Here is a 17,888-nt window from a genome sequence, read left to right as displayed (position 1 = left end):
CAAAAAACAGTTAAAATATTCAATACATTTCTATCTAAAGTCTAAATCTGTTTAACGCTGCTACACAAGACCATCCATAAAAAATCTAGTTATAAACATATTTACAGACGCAGTCATAAGTTATAATACAGCACCCTGACCAGCCCACTGGTCACTGCACACTGACCAGCCCACACTGACCAGCCCACTGGTCACTGCACACTGACCAGCCCACACTGACCAGCCCACTGGTCACTGCACACTGACCAGCCCACACTGACCAGCCCACTGGTCACTGCACACTGACCAGCCCACACTGACCAGCCCACTGGTCACTGCACACTGACCAGCCCACACTGACCAGCCCACTGGTCACTGCACCCTGACCAGCCCACTGGATCCAAAATGTCCTGTATTATGCATCATTGAGACATGTTTTATGCCACTGCCAAACGGGCCCGTTACCACGGACGACGACGACGGGCAGAAGCGTGTCTGTGACTTTAAAAACACAGAGGAGCTGTTGTGGATTCCACCTGATGATGTCACAAGTTGAAGTTGAGCATTTGCATAATATAGGACCTTTAAGAGGAGGTTTGTGAAGTCACTGTTTTTGCAGGTGAATGACCACAGTTCTGGTCAAACTTTGACCAGTAAATGTCCAGTTCATCTTAAATATTGTATCAGAATGGACTGGTCACCGTCACCTGGGCAACGGCAGTGACACAGGGTGTGGACTGGACCGTGAGTGGACCGTGAGTGGACTATAGCGCTCTGTAGGTGACGCAGTACTTGTTGACGCTGATGTAATGCAGGACTTCTGGACACAGTGCGGTGGTGCAGGGGAGGAGCTCGTCCTGACCTTCTCCCATCAGCCACCTGTGCGTGGCGGCGGCCATGTCGGCGCTCACGTGGTCCTGGGCCCAAGCGTCCAGCCACTTGTGGAAACGTCTGTGGAGGCGGTTGTGGACGCGCTGGTGCGACTGAAACATGAGAACATGACACGGTCAGAACATGAGAACATGACACGGTCAGAACATGAGAACAGGACACGGTCAGAACATGAGAACAGGACACGGTCAGAACATGAGAACAGGACACGGTCAGAACATGAGAACATGACACGGTCAGAACATGAGAACAGGACACGGTCAGAACATGAGAACAGGACACGGTCAGAACATGAGAACAGGACACGGTCAGAACATGAGAACATGACACGGTCAGAACATGAGAACATGACACGGTCAGAACATGAGAACAGGACACGGTCAGAACATGAGAACAGGACACGGTCAGAACATGAGAACAGGACACGGTCAGAACATGAGAACAGGACACGGTCAGAACATGAGAACAGGACACGGTCAGAACATGAGAACAGGACACGGTCAGAACATGAGAACAGGACACGGTCAGAACATGAGAACATGACACGGTCAGAACATGAGAACATGACACGGTCAGAACATGAGAACAGGACACGGTCAGAACATGAGAACAGGACACGGTCAGAACATGAGAACAGGACACGGTCAGAACATGAGAACAGGACACGGTCAGAACATGAGAACAGGACACGGTCAGAACATGAGAACAGGACACGGTCAGAACATGACACGGTCAGAACATGAGAACATGACACGGTCAGAACATGAGAACATGACACGGTCAGAACATGAGAACATGACACGGTCAGAACATGAGAACATGACACGGTCAGAACATGAGAACAGGACACGGTCAGAACATGAGAACAGGACACGGTCAGAACATGACATGGTCAGAACATGAGAACATGACACGGTCAGAACATGAGAACAGGACACGGTCAGAACATGAGAACATGACACGGTCAGAACATGAGAACATGACACGGTCAGAACATGAGAACAGGACACGGTCAGAACATGAGAACAGGACACGGTCAGAACATGAGAACAGGACACGGTCAGAACATGAGAACAGGACACGGTCAGAACATGAGAACAGGACACGGTCAGAACATGAGAACAGGACACGGTCAGAACATGAGAACAGGACACGGTCAGAACATGAGAACATGACACGGTCAGAACATGAGAACATGACACGGTCAGAACATGAGAACATGACACGGTCAGAACATGAGAACATGACACGGTCAGAACATGAGAACATGACACGGTCAGAACATGAGAACATGACACGGTCAGAACATGAGAACAGGACACGGTCAGAACATGAGAACATGACACGGTCAGAACATGAGAACAGGACACGGTCAGAACATGAGAACATGACACGGTCAGAACATGAGAACATGACACGGTCAGAACATGAGAACATGACACGGTCAGAACATGAGAACATGACACGGTCAGAACATGAGAACAGGACACGGTCAGAACATGAGAACAGGACACGGTCAGAACATGAGAACAGGACACGGTCAGAACATGACACGGTCAGAACATGAGAACATGACACGGTCAGAACATGAGAACATGACACGGTCAGAACATGAGAACAGGACACGGTCAGAACATGAGAACAGGACACGGTCAGAACATGAGAACAGGACACGGTCAGAACATGAGAACAGGACACGGTCAGAACATGAGAACAGGACACGGTCAGAACATGAGAACATGACACGGTCAGAACATGAGAACAGGACACGGTCAGAACATGAGAACAGGACACGGTCAGAACATGAGAACAGGACACGGTCAGAACATGAGAACAGGACACGGTCAGAACATGAGAACAGGACACGGTCAGAACATGACACGGTCAGAACATGAGAACATGACACGGTCAGAACATGAGAACATGACACGGTCAGAACATGAGAACAGGACACGGTCAGAACATGAGAACAGGACACGGTCAGAACATGAGAACAGGACACGGTCAGAACATGAGAACATGACACGGTCAGAACATGAGAACAGGACACGGTCAGAACATGAGAACATGACACGGTCAGAACATGAGAACAGGACACGGTCAGAACATGACACGGTCAGAACATGAGAACATGACACGGTCAGAACATGAGAACATGACACGGTCAGAACATGAGAACAGGACACGGTCAGAACATGACACGGTCAGAACATGAGAACATGACACGGTCAGAACATGAGAACAGGACACGGTCAGAACATGACACGGTCAGAACATGAGAACAGGACACGGTCAGAACATGAGAACAGGACACGGTCAGAACATGAGAACATGACACGGTCAGAACATGAGAACATGACACGGTCAGAACATGAGAACATGACACGGTCAGAACATGAGAACATGACACGGTCAGAACATGAGAACATGACACGGTCAGAACATGAGAACAGGACACGGTCAGAACATGAGAACATGACACGGTCAGAACATGAGAACAGGACACGGTCAGAACATGAGAACATGACACGGTCAGAACATGAGAACATGACACGGTCAGAACATGAGAACATGACACGGTCAGAACATGAGAACATGACACGGTCAGAACATGAGAACAGGACACGGTCAGAACATGAGAACAGGACACGGTCAGAACATGAGAACAGGACACGGTCAGAACATGACACGGTCAGAACATGAGAACATGACACGGTCAGAACATGAGAACATGACACGGTCAGAACATGAGAACAGGACACGGTCAGAACATGAGAACAGGACACGGTCAGAACATGAGAACAGGACACGGTCAGAACATGAGAACAGGACACGGTCAGAACATGAGAACAGGACACGGTCAGAACATGAGAACATGACACGGTCAGAACATGAGAACAGGACACGGTCAGAACATGAGAACAGGACACGGTCAGAACATGAGAACAGGACACGGTCAGAACATGAGAACAGGACACGGTCAGAACATGAGAACAGGACACGGTCAGAACATGACACGGTCAGAACATGAGAACATGACACGGTCAGAACATGAGAACATGACACGGTCAGAACATGAGAACATGACACGGTCAGAACATGAGAACAGGACACGGTCAGAACATGAGAACAGGACACGGTCAGAACATGAGAACAGGACACGGTCAGAACATGAGAACATGACACGGTCAGAACATGAGAACAGGACACGGTCAGAACATGAGAACATGACACGGTCAGAACATGAGAACATGACACGGTCAGAACATGAGAACATGACACGGTCAGAACATGAGAACATGACACGGTCAGAACATGAGAACAGGACACGGTCAGAACATGACACGGTCAGAACATGAGAACATGACACGGTCAGAACATGAGAACAGGACACGGTCAGAACATGACACGGTCAGAACATGAGAACAGGACACGGTCAGAACATGTATATTTCTGACTCATAATAAAGTCATAAAAGAACTAAACTTCATGAATGTTTTATAAAAAGTTTATGCTTCAGTCGAACAGAGAAAAATCTGAGTTTACCTCCCGCTCCTCCTCTCTGCTCCTCCTCTCTGCTCCTCCTCTCTGCTCCCTCCTCTCTGCTCCCTCCTCTCTGCTCCTCCTCTCTGCTCCCTCCTCTCTGCTCCTCCTCTCTGCTCCCTCCTCTCTGCTCCCTCCTCTCTGCTCCTCCTCTCTGCTCCTCCTCTCTGCTCCCTCCTCTCTGCTCCCTCCTCTCTGCTCCCTCCTCTCTGCTCCTCCTCTCTGCTCCTCCTCTCTGCTCCTCCTCTCTGCTCCTCCTCTCTGCTCCCTCCTCTCTACTCCCTCCTCTCTACTCCCTCCTCTGCTCCTCCTCTCTGCTCCTCCTCTCTGCTCCTCCTCTCTACTCCCTCCTCTGCTCCTCCTCTCTGCTCCTCCTCTCTGCTCCTCCTCTCTGCTCCTCCTCTCTGCTCCCTCCTCTCTGCTCCTCCTCTCTGCTCCTCCTCTCTGCTCCTCCTCTCTGCTCCCTCCTCTCTGCTCCCTCCTCTCTGCTCCTCCTCTCTGCTCCCTCCTCTCTGCTCCCTCCTCTCTGCTCCTCCTCTCTGCTCCTCCTCTCTACTCCCTCCTCTCTGCTCCTCCTCTCTGCTCCTCCTCTCTGCTCCTCCTCTCTGCTCCCTCCTCTCTACTCCCTCCTCTGCTCCTCCTCTCTGCTCCTCCTCTCTGCTCCTCCTCTCTGCTCCTCCTCTCTGCTCCTCCTCTCTGCTCCCTCCTCTCTGCTCCCTCCTCTCTGCTCCCTCCTCTCTGCTCCCTCCTCTCTGCTCCTCCTCTCTGCTCCCTCCTCTCTGCTCCTCCTCTCTGCTCCCTCCTCTCTGCTCCTCCTCTCTGCTCCCTCCTCTCTGCTCCCTCCTCTCTGCTCTCTGCTCCTCCTCTCTGCTCCTACTCTCTGCTCCTCCTCTCTGCTCCTCCTCTCTGCTCCTCCTCTCTGCTCCCTCCTCTCTACTCCCTCCTCTCTACTCCCTCCTCTCTACTCCCTCCTCTGCTCCTCCTCTCTGCTCCTCCTCTCTACTCCCTCCTCTGCTCCTCCTCTCTGCTCCTCCTCTCTGCTCCTCCTCTCTGCTCCTCCTCTCTGCTCCTCCTCTCTGCTCCCTCCTCTCTGCTCCCTCCTCTCTGCTCCCTCCTCTCTGCTCCTCCTCTCTGCTCCCTCCTCTCTGCTCCCTCCTCTCTGCTCCCTCCTCTCTGCTCCTCCTCTCTGCTCCTCCTCTCTGCTCCCTCCTCTCTGCTCCCTCCTCTCTGCTCCTCCTCTCTGCTCCTCCTCTCTACTCCCTCCTCTCTGCTCCTCCTCTCTGCTCCTCCTCTCTGCTCCTCCTCTCTACTCCCTCCTCTCTACTCCCTCCTCTGCTCCTCCTCTCTGCTCCTCCTCTCTGCTCCTCCTCTCTGCTCCTCCTCTCTGCTCCTCCTCTCTGCTCCTCCTCTCTGCTCCCTCCTCTCTGCTCCCTCCTCTCTGCTCCTCCTCTCTGCTCCTCCTCTCTGCTCCCTCCTCTCTGCTCCCTCCTCTCTGCTCCTCCTCTCTGCTCCCTCCTCTCTGCTCCCTCCTCTCTGCTCCTCCTCTCTGCTCCCTCCTCTCTGCTCTCGGCCCCTGCTCTCGGCTCCTCCTGGATGTTCCCAGGTCAAAGCTGAAAAGCGGCGGGGCCCTGAGCTTTCTCTGCGGCGGGGGCCCTGAGCTTTCTCTGCGGCGGGGGCCCTGAGCTTTCTCTGCGGCGGGGGCCCTGAGCTTTCTCTGCGGCGGGGCCCCAGCTCTGCATGTTTTGAAGTTTAAGTTTGCTTTACAAAGAAACTCTGACATTGAAATACCATCATTTGCAGGAAACGTATTGAAGAAAAGGTTTAGTTTCCTATTGAATCCAAGTAGAGTTTGGCCCCACAGCTGACCACACCCTCTAATATGACCACACCCTCTAATATGACCACACCCCCTCTAATATGACCACACCCTCTAATATGACCACACCCTCTAATATGACCACACCCCCTCTAATATGACCACACCCTCTAATATGACCACACCCTCTAATATGACCACACCCCCTCTAATATGACCACACCCTCTAATATGACCACACCCCCTCTAATATGACCACACCCCCTCTAATATGACCACCCCCTCTATTATGACCACACCCCCTCTAATATGACCACACCCTCTAATATGACCACACCCCCTAATATGACCACACCCCCTCTAATATGGCCACACCCCCTCTAATATGACCACACCCCCTCTAATATGACCACACCCTCTAATATGACCACACCCTCTAATATGACCACACCCTCTAATATGACCACACCCCCTCTAATATGACCACACCCTCTAATATGACCACACCCTCTAATATGACCACACCCCCTCTAATATGACCACACCCCCTCTAATATGACCACACCCCCTCTAATATGACCACACACCCTCTAATATGACCACACCCCCTCTAATATGACCACACACCCTCTAATATGACCACACCCTCTAATATGACCACACCCTCTAATATGGCCACACCCCCTCTAATATGACCACACCCCCTCTAATATGACCACACCCCCTCTAATATGACCACACCCTCTAATATGACCACACCCTCTAATATGACCACACCCTCTAATATGACCACACCCCCTCTAATATGACCACACACCCTCTAATATGACCACACCCCCTCTAATATGACCACACCCCCTCTAATATGACCACACCCTCTAATATGACCACACCCCCTCTAATATGACCACACCCCCTCTAATATGACCACACCCCCTCTAATATGACCACACCCCCTCTAATATGACCACACCCCCTCTAATATGACCACACCCCCTAATATGACCACACCCCCTAATATGACCACCCCCTCTATTATGACCACACCCCCTCTAATATGACCACACCCTCTAATATGACCACACCCCCTAATATGACCACACCCCCTCTAATATGGCCACACCCCCTCTAATATGACCACACCCTCTAATATGACCACACCCCCTCTAATATGACCACACCCTCTAATATGACCACAACCCCTCTAATATGACCACACCCTCTAATATGACCACACCCCCTCTAATATGACCACACCCTCTAATATGACCACACCCCCTAATATGACCACACCCCCTCTAATATGGCCACACCCCCTCTAATATGACCACACCCCCTCTAATATGACCACACCCCCTCTAATATGACCACACCCCCTCTAATATGACCACACCCTCTAATATGACCACACCCTCTAATATGACCACACCCTCTAATATGACCACACCCCCTCTAATATGACCACACCCCCTCTAATATGACCACACCCTCTAATATGACCACACCCTCTAATATGACCACACCCCCTCTAATATGACCACACCCTCTAATATGACCACACCCCCTAATATGACCACACCCCCTCTAATATGGCCACACCCCCTCTAATATGACCACACCCCCCCCTCTAATATGACCACACCCCCTCTAATATGACCACACCCTCTAATATGACCACACCCCCTCTAATATGACCACACCCCCTCTAATATGACCACACCCTCTAATATGACCACACCCCCTCTAATATGACCACACCCCCTCTAATATGACCACACCCCCTCTAATATGACCACACACCCTCTAATATGACCACACACCCTCTAATATGACCACACCCTCTAATATGACCACACCCTCTAATATGACCACACCCTCTAATATGACCACACCCCCTCTAATATGACCACACCCCCTCTAATATGACCACACCCCCTCTAATATGACCACACCCCCTCTAATATGACCACACCCCCTCTAATATGACCACACACCCTCTAATATGACCACACACCCTCTAATATGACCACACCCTCTAATATGACCACACCCTCTAATATGACCACACCCCCTCTAATATGACCACACCCTCTAATATGACCACACCCTCTAATATGACCACACCCCCTCTAATATGACCACACCCCCTAATATGACCACACCCCCTCTAATATGACCACACCCTCTAATATGACCACACCCCCTAATATGACCACACCCCCTCTAATATGGCCACACCCCCTCTAATATGACCACACCCCCTCTAATATGACCACACCCCCTCTAATATGACCACACCCTCTAATATGACCACACCCTCTAATATGACCACACCCCCTCTAATATGACCACACCCTCTAATATGACCACAACCCCTCTAATATGACCACACCCTCTAATATGACCACACCCCCTCTAATATGACCACACCCTCTAATATGACCACACCCCCTAATATGACCACACCCCCTAATATGGCCACACCCCCTCTAATATGGCCACACCCCCTCTAATATGGCCACACCCCCTCTAATATGACCACACCCCCTCTAATATGACCACACCCCCTCTAATATGACCACACCCTCTAATATGACCACACCCTCTAATATGACCACACCCTCTAATATGACCACACCCCCTCTAATATGACCACACCCTCTAATATGACCACAACCCCTCTAATATGACCACACCCCCTCTAATATGACCACACCCCCTCTAATATGACCCTCTGCCCACTGTAAATCTAGTCCTGGCCTCGTGTGTGGGACGTGTCAGAGTCATTAGCTCCGCCCTTCAGACAGATCTACATGGATGAGGCCAAATGTCTTCACACTTATACTTTTGTCCAATTGACCTAATTCAATGTTCTTTTGCTGCTGGACCTGGACAAGGGAGGATGGACAGAAACAGTGAATGTAACAGTGAGTAGGATCTTCTGAAGGTCCAGTGCTTACTTGGTGGGCCCGGGTCAGCGCCGTGTGCCGGTACATGTAGTCCTCGGACTTGCACACGTACACCATCTTGTAGGAGTTGAGTTTGAACATGCACTGCCTCTTGAGCTCACGGTCGTCACGTGGAGACCTCTCCTGCTGCAGCTGCTCCCATCCACGCTGACATTTCCGGATCTGACGCAAGTTCCTGGAAAACCCAAACCCCAAAATTGATCAGCAAGTCCAGAAATGATTCATATACAATGGTCATTCAAGTACAACCAATGCACAGAAATTTGAGAGGCTGTCCTTTTAAATTAGGTTAACCCCATGCATTGAACTCACCGGGTAACAGAGTTAGAAAGGTGGCAAGTCATTGGTAGGATTTGTGCATCTATAAGAGCAGCAGAGGAGGCAGTCGGAACATATTTGTACAGTGCACTATTCAACAAATGTGCAAACACCTGATTTATCATTAGAATCGTTTTTGGTTTTAAACTAAACTTGTGCGTCACCCCACCAGTATTAGAATGTGAGGAGCATACTTACCACGCGGTGGTGAGGTGATGGAAGACTGAAACCATCAAGCACATTTTAGGCACTTGAAAACATAACAGGCCAATTGTGAGAGATAGAACAAAGTCACAAGCTCCTGGTCTGAGCACAGGAACAGTTATTGTATGTGATATAATCAGAGGTGGGTAGTAATGGGCTTTTACTAAAGATATACATGTACTTTTGACTTTTATGAGCGTCACTGCTCTCGACTCTTACACGAGGCGCCGAATGTCTTCATAAATATTAGGGCTGCAACGATTTTTACAAATTCAAATGTAATGGATCATTCTCTGGAAATGCCAAAAATAGTGTATAATATTGTACATGATACAATAAGATAAGATAAGATAATCCTTTATTGTCCACACATGGGGAAATTTCATTGATACAACGCAGTAGATACAGAGGAAAAGGACAGATCACAGAATGATCTATCATTTGGGGAGGCCTCAATATGACAGGCCCATTCATATCACGATCTGAAGGATCAGGATTCAATTCCACTCATACAATGATTGGGCCAGTAAATTGATGACTGATTGTAAAGCATTGATAATTCTATCAACTTGACAAAAGTTTCTTCAAGAGTGAATATGTTTTCTACTCATAAAAGTAGCTTCTTGGGTTCCTCTGACAGGGAACCAGGGCTGACAGTTAATTTTCAGAGAGCAATAAGTGACCGACGCCTCCTTGAACCACAACCTTAACGTGGTGGAGGGTTTTGAGCGCCCGACTGAGCCTAGGAGCCATGTTGTCGGGGCTTCATGCCCCTGGTAGGGTCATCCAAGGCAAACAGGTCCAAGGTGATGGGTCTGAGTTTTGGAAAGAGCCTGAGCTTGTGCTGGAGGTTGAGCCGTATCAACTAGATATTATCGGCCTCACCTCCAGCACAGTTTGGGCTCTGGAACCATCTCCTCGAGAGGGGCTGGACGCTGCACTTCTCTGGTGCTGCCCGCGGGGAGAGGCGGGACTGGTGTGGGCGGGCTTATAGCCCCAAACCTCAGCCGCCACATGTTGGAGTTCACCCCGGTGGATGAGAGGGTCGCGTCCCTACACCTACTGGGGACAGGGGTCTCACTGTTGTGGCGGCCTACGGGCAGAACAGCAGTGCAGAGGACCCGGCCTTCTTGGAGTCCTTGGGAGGGGGACTGGACAGTGCACCGACCGGGGACTCGGTTGTTCTACTGGGGGACTTCAACGCCCACGTGGACAATGACAATGATACCTGGAGAGGGGCGATCGGGAAGAACGGCTTCCCCGATCTGAACCCGAGCGGTGTTCAGTTATTGGATTGTCCAGAACAAACACCATGTTCAAGCACAAGGTCCATCAGTGCACGTGGCACCAGGACACAGGCCGGAGATCAACCGAACACCACCTGGTGGTGAGTTGGATCTGGTGGTGGAGGAGGAAACCGGACAGACTTTGCAGGCCCAAGCGCATTGTGAGGGTCTGTTGGGAACATGTGGCAGAACTCTTTGTCAGCGAGGTCTTCAATACATACAGAGCTTCTCCCAGATCCCGGGGTGAGATCGACAGTTGGATCGGTGCAGCAGCTGCAGTGATGCAGTCGCTGCATCAACTGTTGTGGTGAAGAAGGAGCTGAGTCCAAAGACAAAGCTCTCGATTTACCGGTCGGTCTTACGTTCCTGACCTCACCTATGGTCATGAGCTTCGCGGATACAAGCGGTCGAAATGAGTTTCCTCCGCCGTGTGGCTAGGTGCTCCCTTAGAGATAGGGGGAGGAGCTCAGTCACACGGGGGGGGGGTCTGTCTGAGAGTCCCCGGATAAGCAGAAGCAGATGGATGGAACAAGCAACAGAAGAAAAAGTGGACTTGACAACTGTGCAGTGAGTGCCTTATATCTGTCTGAAGGGAGGAGTTAACTTCACCCAAACCTTTCACTCATTTACACCTCCATCTTCAGGCCTAACCTGACAGAACACCATCAGAGTGTGCTAAAGGCAGATACATGAGCCATTAGGGACATGAAAGACTGCACAAAATAAGTTCAAAGGGTGTAATCCTGACTAGAGTCCCCGTCAGAACTGAAGAAGCCACTTGGATGAGAAGTGAAACCTATTCACTCCTAAAGCTTTTGTCCAGTCGACAGAATTCCATTTTCTTTTGCTATTCACCTTATTCCAGAAGCCAGTCACGGCGCCGCTACTCCACATAATCCTTCTTCTGGTTGCATTAGTGAACACAGCGCTGCGGCCTCCAGAGAAAATACATTCTAAACAGACTAAAAAGCCGTTTTCGGTCAACACGCTTGAGAACTTTGGATATTTCACACAAATCAATCGACTTCAGAGCATGTTTTAGCGGCGAGACTTTTCCCTTTTTACATATAAAACCAAGAGAGTTCCTGCTCAACCAGAAGTGTGATTACAACGGCAAAAAGAGGAAAGAGTGGAATACGGTCAATAGAACCTACCTGGACAACTGAGGAACAAAAAACGATTAAAGGTCCTCAAGCGTCAGATATGAAACCCATGAATACAAAGCTGGTCTACATTCACTTGTATGTTATTAAACTAGACATTTGCATCAGTTTTGTCATGCATTAAAGGAAATAAATGCCTTACTTGGCGCACTGTTAATGAATGGTATATTTATATTTTTTATATATAAGGCGCGTAAAGCGAAACAAAACGTGCACCACACAAAATCAGTAAAGCACAACCAGTATTAATCCATATAATGCGCACTTTCAAGCTATATTTGTATGTAGTGGTAGATGTTTGGCCGCTCTACCCACCTCTGGTTATAATAACGAGAACACCCACGAAGGAATACAGCAGGTCATGTGACATATTTAACCACATGGTGAGAATAAAAACGTGAGTGAGCTTTCCAATGAGTCCAAACTGGATTTATGCAATGGGTTAAATGGGTTGAGAACTCAAATATTTTGGCTTATGTGAAATGTGATCATGGACAGCCATCTCAAAAACAACATGACAAACGCACTGTACAAATGGTGTGACATAGAGAGGCCAGGTAAAAAAGAACACCACATGTACAATCAGACAAACAAGTTTATTTACCAACCCTACGCCTGTGTACAACTGTGCGTAAGGCCAAGTAACTGCTTTAAAAATAGATCATGTATTTGGATAAATGTTGGTGGCAGAGTCAAGTGTCTGGAGACATTCTGGATCATTGCACAAGTCACAATGGCACAAGTCAAAAGGAAGAAACATGTGGATGGCTCCAGGTGAAATCAGCAGAGGCCGTTTGTGTCTGGACTGCCACAGATCAGCGTCAACATCGAGCGACCAAACCTGACTTCAATCAAATATCATCATCAAGCCATCAAATATAGAGTCAAGTTGCCAATTAAAGCTGCACAATTAACTGTCATCGATTCCAAGCTAGTTATTCAACGAGTAGAATCTTTTCTGCAACAACTAAATATTTCATTGTAGATCAAAAGCTGTCAACTCTTTAGTTTAGACGATTATCATAAATAAAGGCAATTAACAAGAATATCATGATCTTAATGAAGTGAAGCCCATTGGACTCTTGTAAATAACTGTTGTTTGTCCCGTCCTGGTTCAGACACACGTGTTCTGATCATGTGACGTGTTCTGATCATGTGACGTGTTCATGTGACGTGTTCTGATCATGTGACGTGTTCTGATCATGTGACGTGTTCATGTGACGTGTTCTGATCATGTGACGTGTTCATGTGACGTGTTCTGATCATGTGACGTGTTCATGTGACGTGTTCTGATCATGTGACGTGTTCTGATCATGTGACGTGTTCTGATCATGTGACGTGTTTTGTTCATGTGACGTGTTCATGTGACGTGTTCATGTGACGTGTTCATGTGACGTGATCATGTGACGTGTTCTGATCATGTGACGTGTTCTGATCATGTGACGTGTTCATGTGACGTGTTCATGTGACGTGTTCTGATCATGTGACGTGTTCTGATCATGTGACGTGTTCATGTGACGTGTTCATGTGACGTGTTCTGATCATGTGACGTGATCATGTGACGTGTTCATGTGACGTGTTCATGTGACGTGATCATGTGACGTGATCATGTGACGTGATCATGTGACGTGATCATGTGACGTGATCATGTGACGTGTTCTGATCATGTGACGTGATCATGTGACGTGTTCATGTGACGTGTTCATGTGACGTGTTCTGATCATGTGACGTGTTCTGATCATGTGACGTGTTCTGATCATGTGACGTGTTCATGTGACGTGTTCTGATCATGTGACGTGTTCATGTGCCGTGTTCATGTGACGTGTTCTGATCATGTGACGTGTTCATGTGACGTGTTCATGTGACGTGTTCATGTGACGTGTTCATGTGACGTGTTCTGATCATGTGACGTGTTCATGTGACGTGTTCATGTGACGTGTTCATGTGACGTGTTCTGATCATGTGACGTGTTCATGTGACGTGTTCATGTGACGTGTTCATGTGACGTGATCATGTGACGTGATCATGTGACGTGATCATGTGACGTGATCATGTGACGTGTTCTGATCATGTGACGTGTTCTGATCATGTGACGTGTTCTGATCATGTGACGTGTTCTGATCATGTGACGTGTTTTGATCATGTGACGTGTTTTGATCATGTGACGTGTTCTGATCATGTGACGTGTTCTGATCATGTGACGTGTTTTGATCATGTGACGTGTTCTGATCATGTGACGTGATCATGTGACGTGATCATGTGACGTGATCATGTGACGTGATCATGTGACGTGATCATGTGACGTGATCATGTGACGTGATCATGTGACGTGTTCTGATCATGTGACGTGTTCTGATCATGTGACGTGTTCTGATCATGTGACGTGTTCTGATCATGTGACGTGTTCTGATCATGTGGCGTGTTTTGATCATGTGACGTGTTCTGATCATGTGACGTGTTCTGATCATGTGACGTGTTCTGATCATGTGACGTGTTCTGATCATGTGACGTGTTCTGATCATGTGACGTGTTCTGATCATGTGACGTGTTCTGATCATGTGACGTGTTCTGATCATGTGACGTGTTCTGATCATGTGACGTGTTCTGATCATGTGACGTGTTCTGATCATGTGACGTGTTCTGATCATGTGACGTGTTCTGATCATGTGACGTGTTCATGTGACGTGTTCATGTGACGTGTTCTGATCATGTGACGTGATCATGTGACGTGTTCTGATCATGTGACGTGATCATGTGACGTGTTCATGTGACGTGTTCATGTGACGTGATCATGTGACGTGTTCATGTGACGTGTTCATGTGACGTGATCATGTGACGTGATCATGTGACGTGATCATGTGACGTGATCATGTGACGTGATCATGTGACGTGATCATGTGACGTGTTCTGATCATGTGACGTGTTCTGATCATGTGACGTGTTCTGATCATGTGACGTGTTCTGATCATGTGACGTGTTCTGATCATGTGACGTGTTCTGATCATGTGACGTGTTCTGATCATGTGACGTGATCATGTGACGTGTTCTGATCATGTGACGTGTTCTGATCATGTGACGTGTTCTGATCATGTGACGTGTTCTGATCATGTGACGTGTTCTGATCATGTGACGTGTTCTGATCATGTGACGTGTTCTGATCATGTGACGTGTTCTGATCATGTGGCGTGTTCTGATCATGTGACGTGTTCTGATCATGTGACGTGTTCTGATCATGTGACGTGTTCTGATCATGTGACGTGTTCTGATCATGTGACGTGTTCTGATCATGTGACGTGTTCTGATCATGTGACGTGTTCTGATCATGTGACGTGTTTTGATCATGTGACGTGTTCTGATCATGTGACGTGTTCTGATCATGTGACGTGTTCTGATCATGTGACGTGTTTTGATCATGTGACGTGTTTTGATCATGTGACGTGATCATGTGACGTGTTCTGATCATGTGACGTGTTCATGTGACGTGTTCTGATCATGTGACGTGTTCATGTGACGTGTTCTGATCATGTGACGTGTTCATGTGACGTGTTCTGATCATGTGACGTGTTCATGTGACGTGTTCATGTGACGTGTTCTGATCATGTGACGTGTTCTGATCATGTGACGTGTTCATGTGACGTGTTCATGTGACGTGTTCATGTGACGTGTTCATGTGACGTGATCATGTGACGTGATCATGTGACGTGATCATGTGACGTGTTCTGATCATGTGACGTGTTCTGATCATGTGACGTGTTCATGTGACGTGTTCTGATCATGTGACGTGTTCTGATCATGTGACGTGTTCTGATCATGTGACGTGTTCATGTGACGTGTTCATGTGACGTGTTCTGATCATGTGACGTGTTCATGTGACGTGTTCATGTGACGTGTTCATGTGACGTGTTCATGTGACGTGTTCATGTGACGTGTTCATGTGACGTGTTCATGTGACGTGTTCTGATCATGTGACGTGTTCTGATCATGTGACGTGTTCATGTGACGTGTTCATGTGACGTGTTCATGTGACGTGTTCTGTTCATGTGACGTGTTCATGTGACGTGTTCATGTGACGTGTTCATGTGACGTGTTCTGATCATGTGACGTGTTCTGATCATGTGACGTGTTCTGATCATGTGACGTGTTCATGTGACGTGTTCTGATCATGTGACGTGTTCTGATCATGTGACGTGTTCATGTGACGTGTTCATGTGACGTGTTCATGTGACGTGTTCATGTGACGTGTTCTGATCATGTGACGTGTTCATGTGACGTGTTCATGTGACGTGTTCATGTGACGTGTTCTGATCATGTGACGTGTTCTGATCATGTGACGTGTTCATGTGACGTGTTCATGTGACGTGATCATGTGACGTGATCATGTGACGTGATCATGTGACGTGATCATGTGACGTGATCATGTGACGTGATCATGTGACGTGTTCTGATCATGTGACGTGTTCTGATCATGTGACGTGTTCTGATCATGTGACGTGTTCTGATCATGTGACGTGTTCTGATCATGTGACGTGATCATGTGACGTGATCATGTGACGTGATCATGTGACGTGATCATGTGACGTGATCATGTGACGTGATCATGTGACGTGTTCTGATCATGTGACGTGTTCTGATCATGTGACGTGTTCTGATCATGTGACGTGTTCTGATCATGTGACGTGTTTTGATCATGTGACGTGTTCTGATCATGTGACGTGTTCTGATCATGTGACGTGTTTTGATCATGTGACGTGTTCTGATCATGTGACGTGTTCTGATCATGTGACGTGTTCTGATCATGTGACGTGTTCTGATCATGTGACGTGTTCTGATCATGTGACGTGTTTTGATCATGTGACGTGTTTTGATCATGTGACGTGTTCTGATCATGTGACGTGTTTTGATCATGTGACGTGTTCTGATCATGTGACGTGTTCTGATCATGTGACGTGTTTTGATCATGTGACGTGTTCTGATCATGTGACGTGATCATGTGACGTGTTCTGATCATGTGACGTGTTCATGTGACGTGTTCTGATCATGTGACGTGTTCTGATCATGTGACGTGTTTTGATCATGTGACGTGTTCTGATCATGTGACGTGATCATGTGACGTGTTCTGATCATGTGACGTGATCATGTGACGTGTTTTGATCATGTGACGTGTTCTGATCATGTGACGTGTTTTGATCATGTGACGTGTTCTGATCATGTGACGTGATCATGTGACGTGTTCTGATCATGTGACGTGATCATGTGACGTGTTCTGATCATGTGACGTGTTCATGTGACGTGTTCATGTGACGTGTTCTGTTCATGTGACGTGTTCATGTGACGTGTTCATGTGACGTGTTCATGTGACGTGATCATGTGACGTGTTCATGTGACGTGTTCATGTGACGTGTTCATGTGACGTGTTCTGATCATGTGACGTGTTCTGATCATGTGACGTGTTCATGTGACGTGTTCATGTGACGTGTTCATGTGACGTGTTCATGTGACGTGTTCTGATCATGTGACGTGTTCATGTGACGTGTTCATGTGACGTGTTCATGTGACGTGTTCTGATCATGTGACGTGTTCTGATCATGTGACGTGTTCATGTGACGTGTTCATGTGACGTGATCATGTGACGTGATCATGTGACGTGATCATGTGACGTGATGTGTTCTGATCATGTGACGTGTTCTGATCATGTGACGTGTTCTGATCATGTGACGTG

General features: G+C 48.1%; 1 protein-coding gene across 6 annotated transcripts in view; it reads right to left on the bottom strand.

Moving 5' to 3' along the window:
• Positions 1-741: 741 nt before the first annotated feature.
• Positions 742-17,888, bottom strand: part of LOC140380634 (paired amphipathic helix protein Sin3a-like) — a 55,115-nt gene continuing 37,968 nt past the window's right edge. For 2 of the 6 annotated variants that reach the window (XM_072464495.1, XM_072464496.1), the window contains exons 21-22: positions 9,190-9,373; positions 742-962 (exon numbers count right to left, since the gene is read on the bottom strand). In XM_072464495.1, coding sequence (XP_072320596.1) covers positions 744-962; positions 9,190-9,373 — 403 coding nt within the window. In that variant the 3' untranslated portion in view covers positions 742-743. Of the gene's footprint in view, positions 963-9,189; positions 9,374-9,510; positions 9,767-17,888 lie in introns of those variants that run through there. The other 4 variants (XM_072464497.1, XR_011931179.1, XR_011931178.1 and 1 more) reach the window with 4 other exon arrangements.

Source organism: Eucyclogobius newberryi, unplaced genomic scaffold (assembly GCF_026437365.1).
Source record: "Eucyclogobius newberryi isolate DKJ021-1_F unplaced genomic scaffold, fEucNew1.0.hap1 SCAF_5, whole genome shotgun sequence".
Classification (NCBI taxonomy): Eukaryota; Metazoa; Chordata; class Actinopteri; order Gobiiformes; family Gobiidae; genus Eucyclogobius; species Eucyclogobius newberryi.
This window is presented reverse-complemented; position numbering and strand designations above follow the sequence as displayed.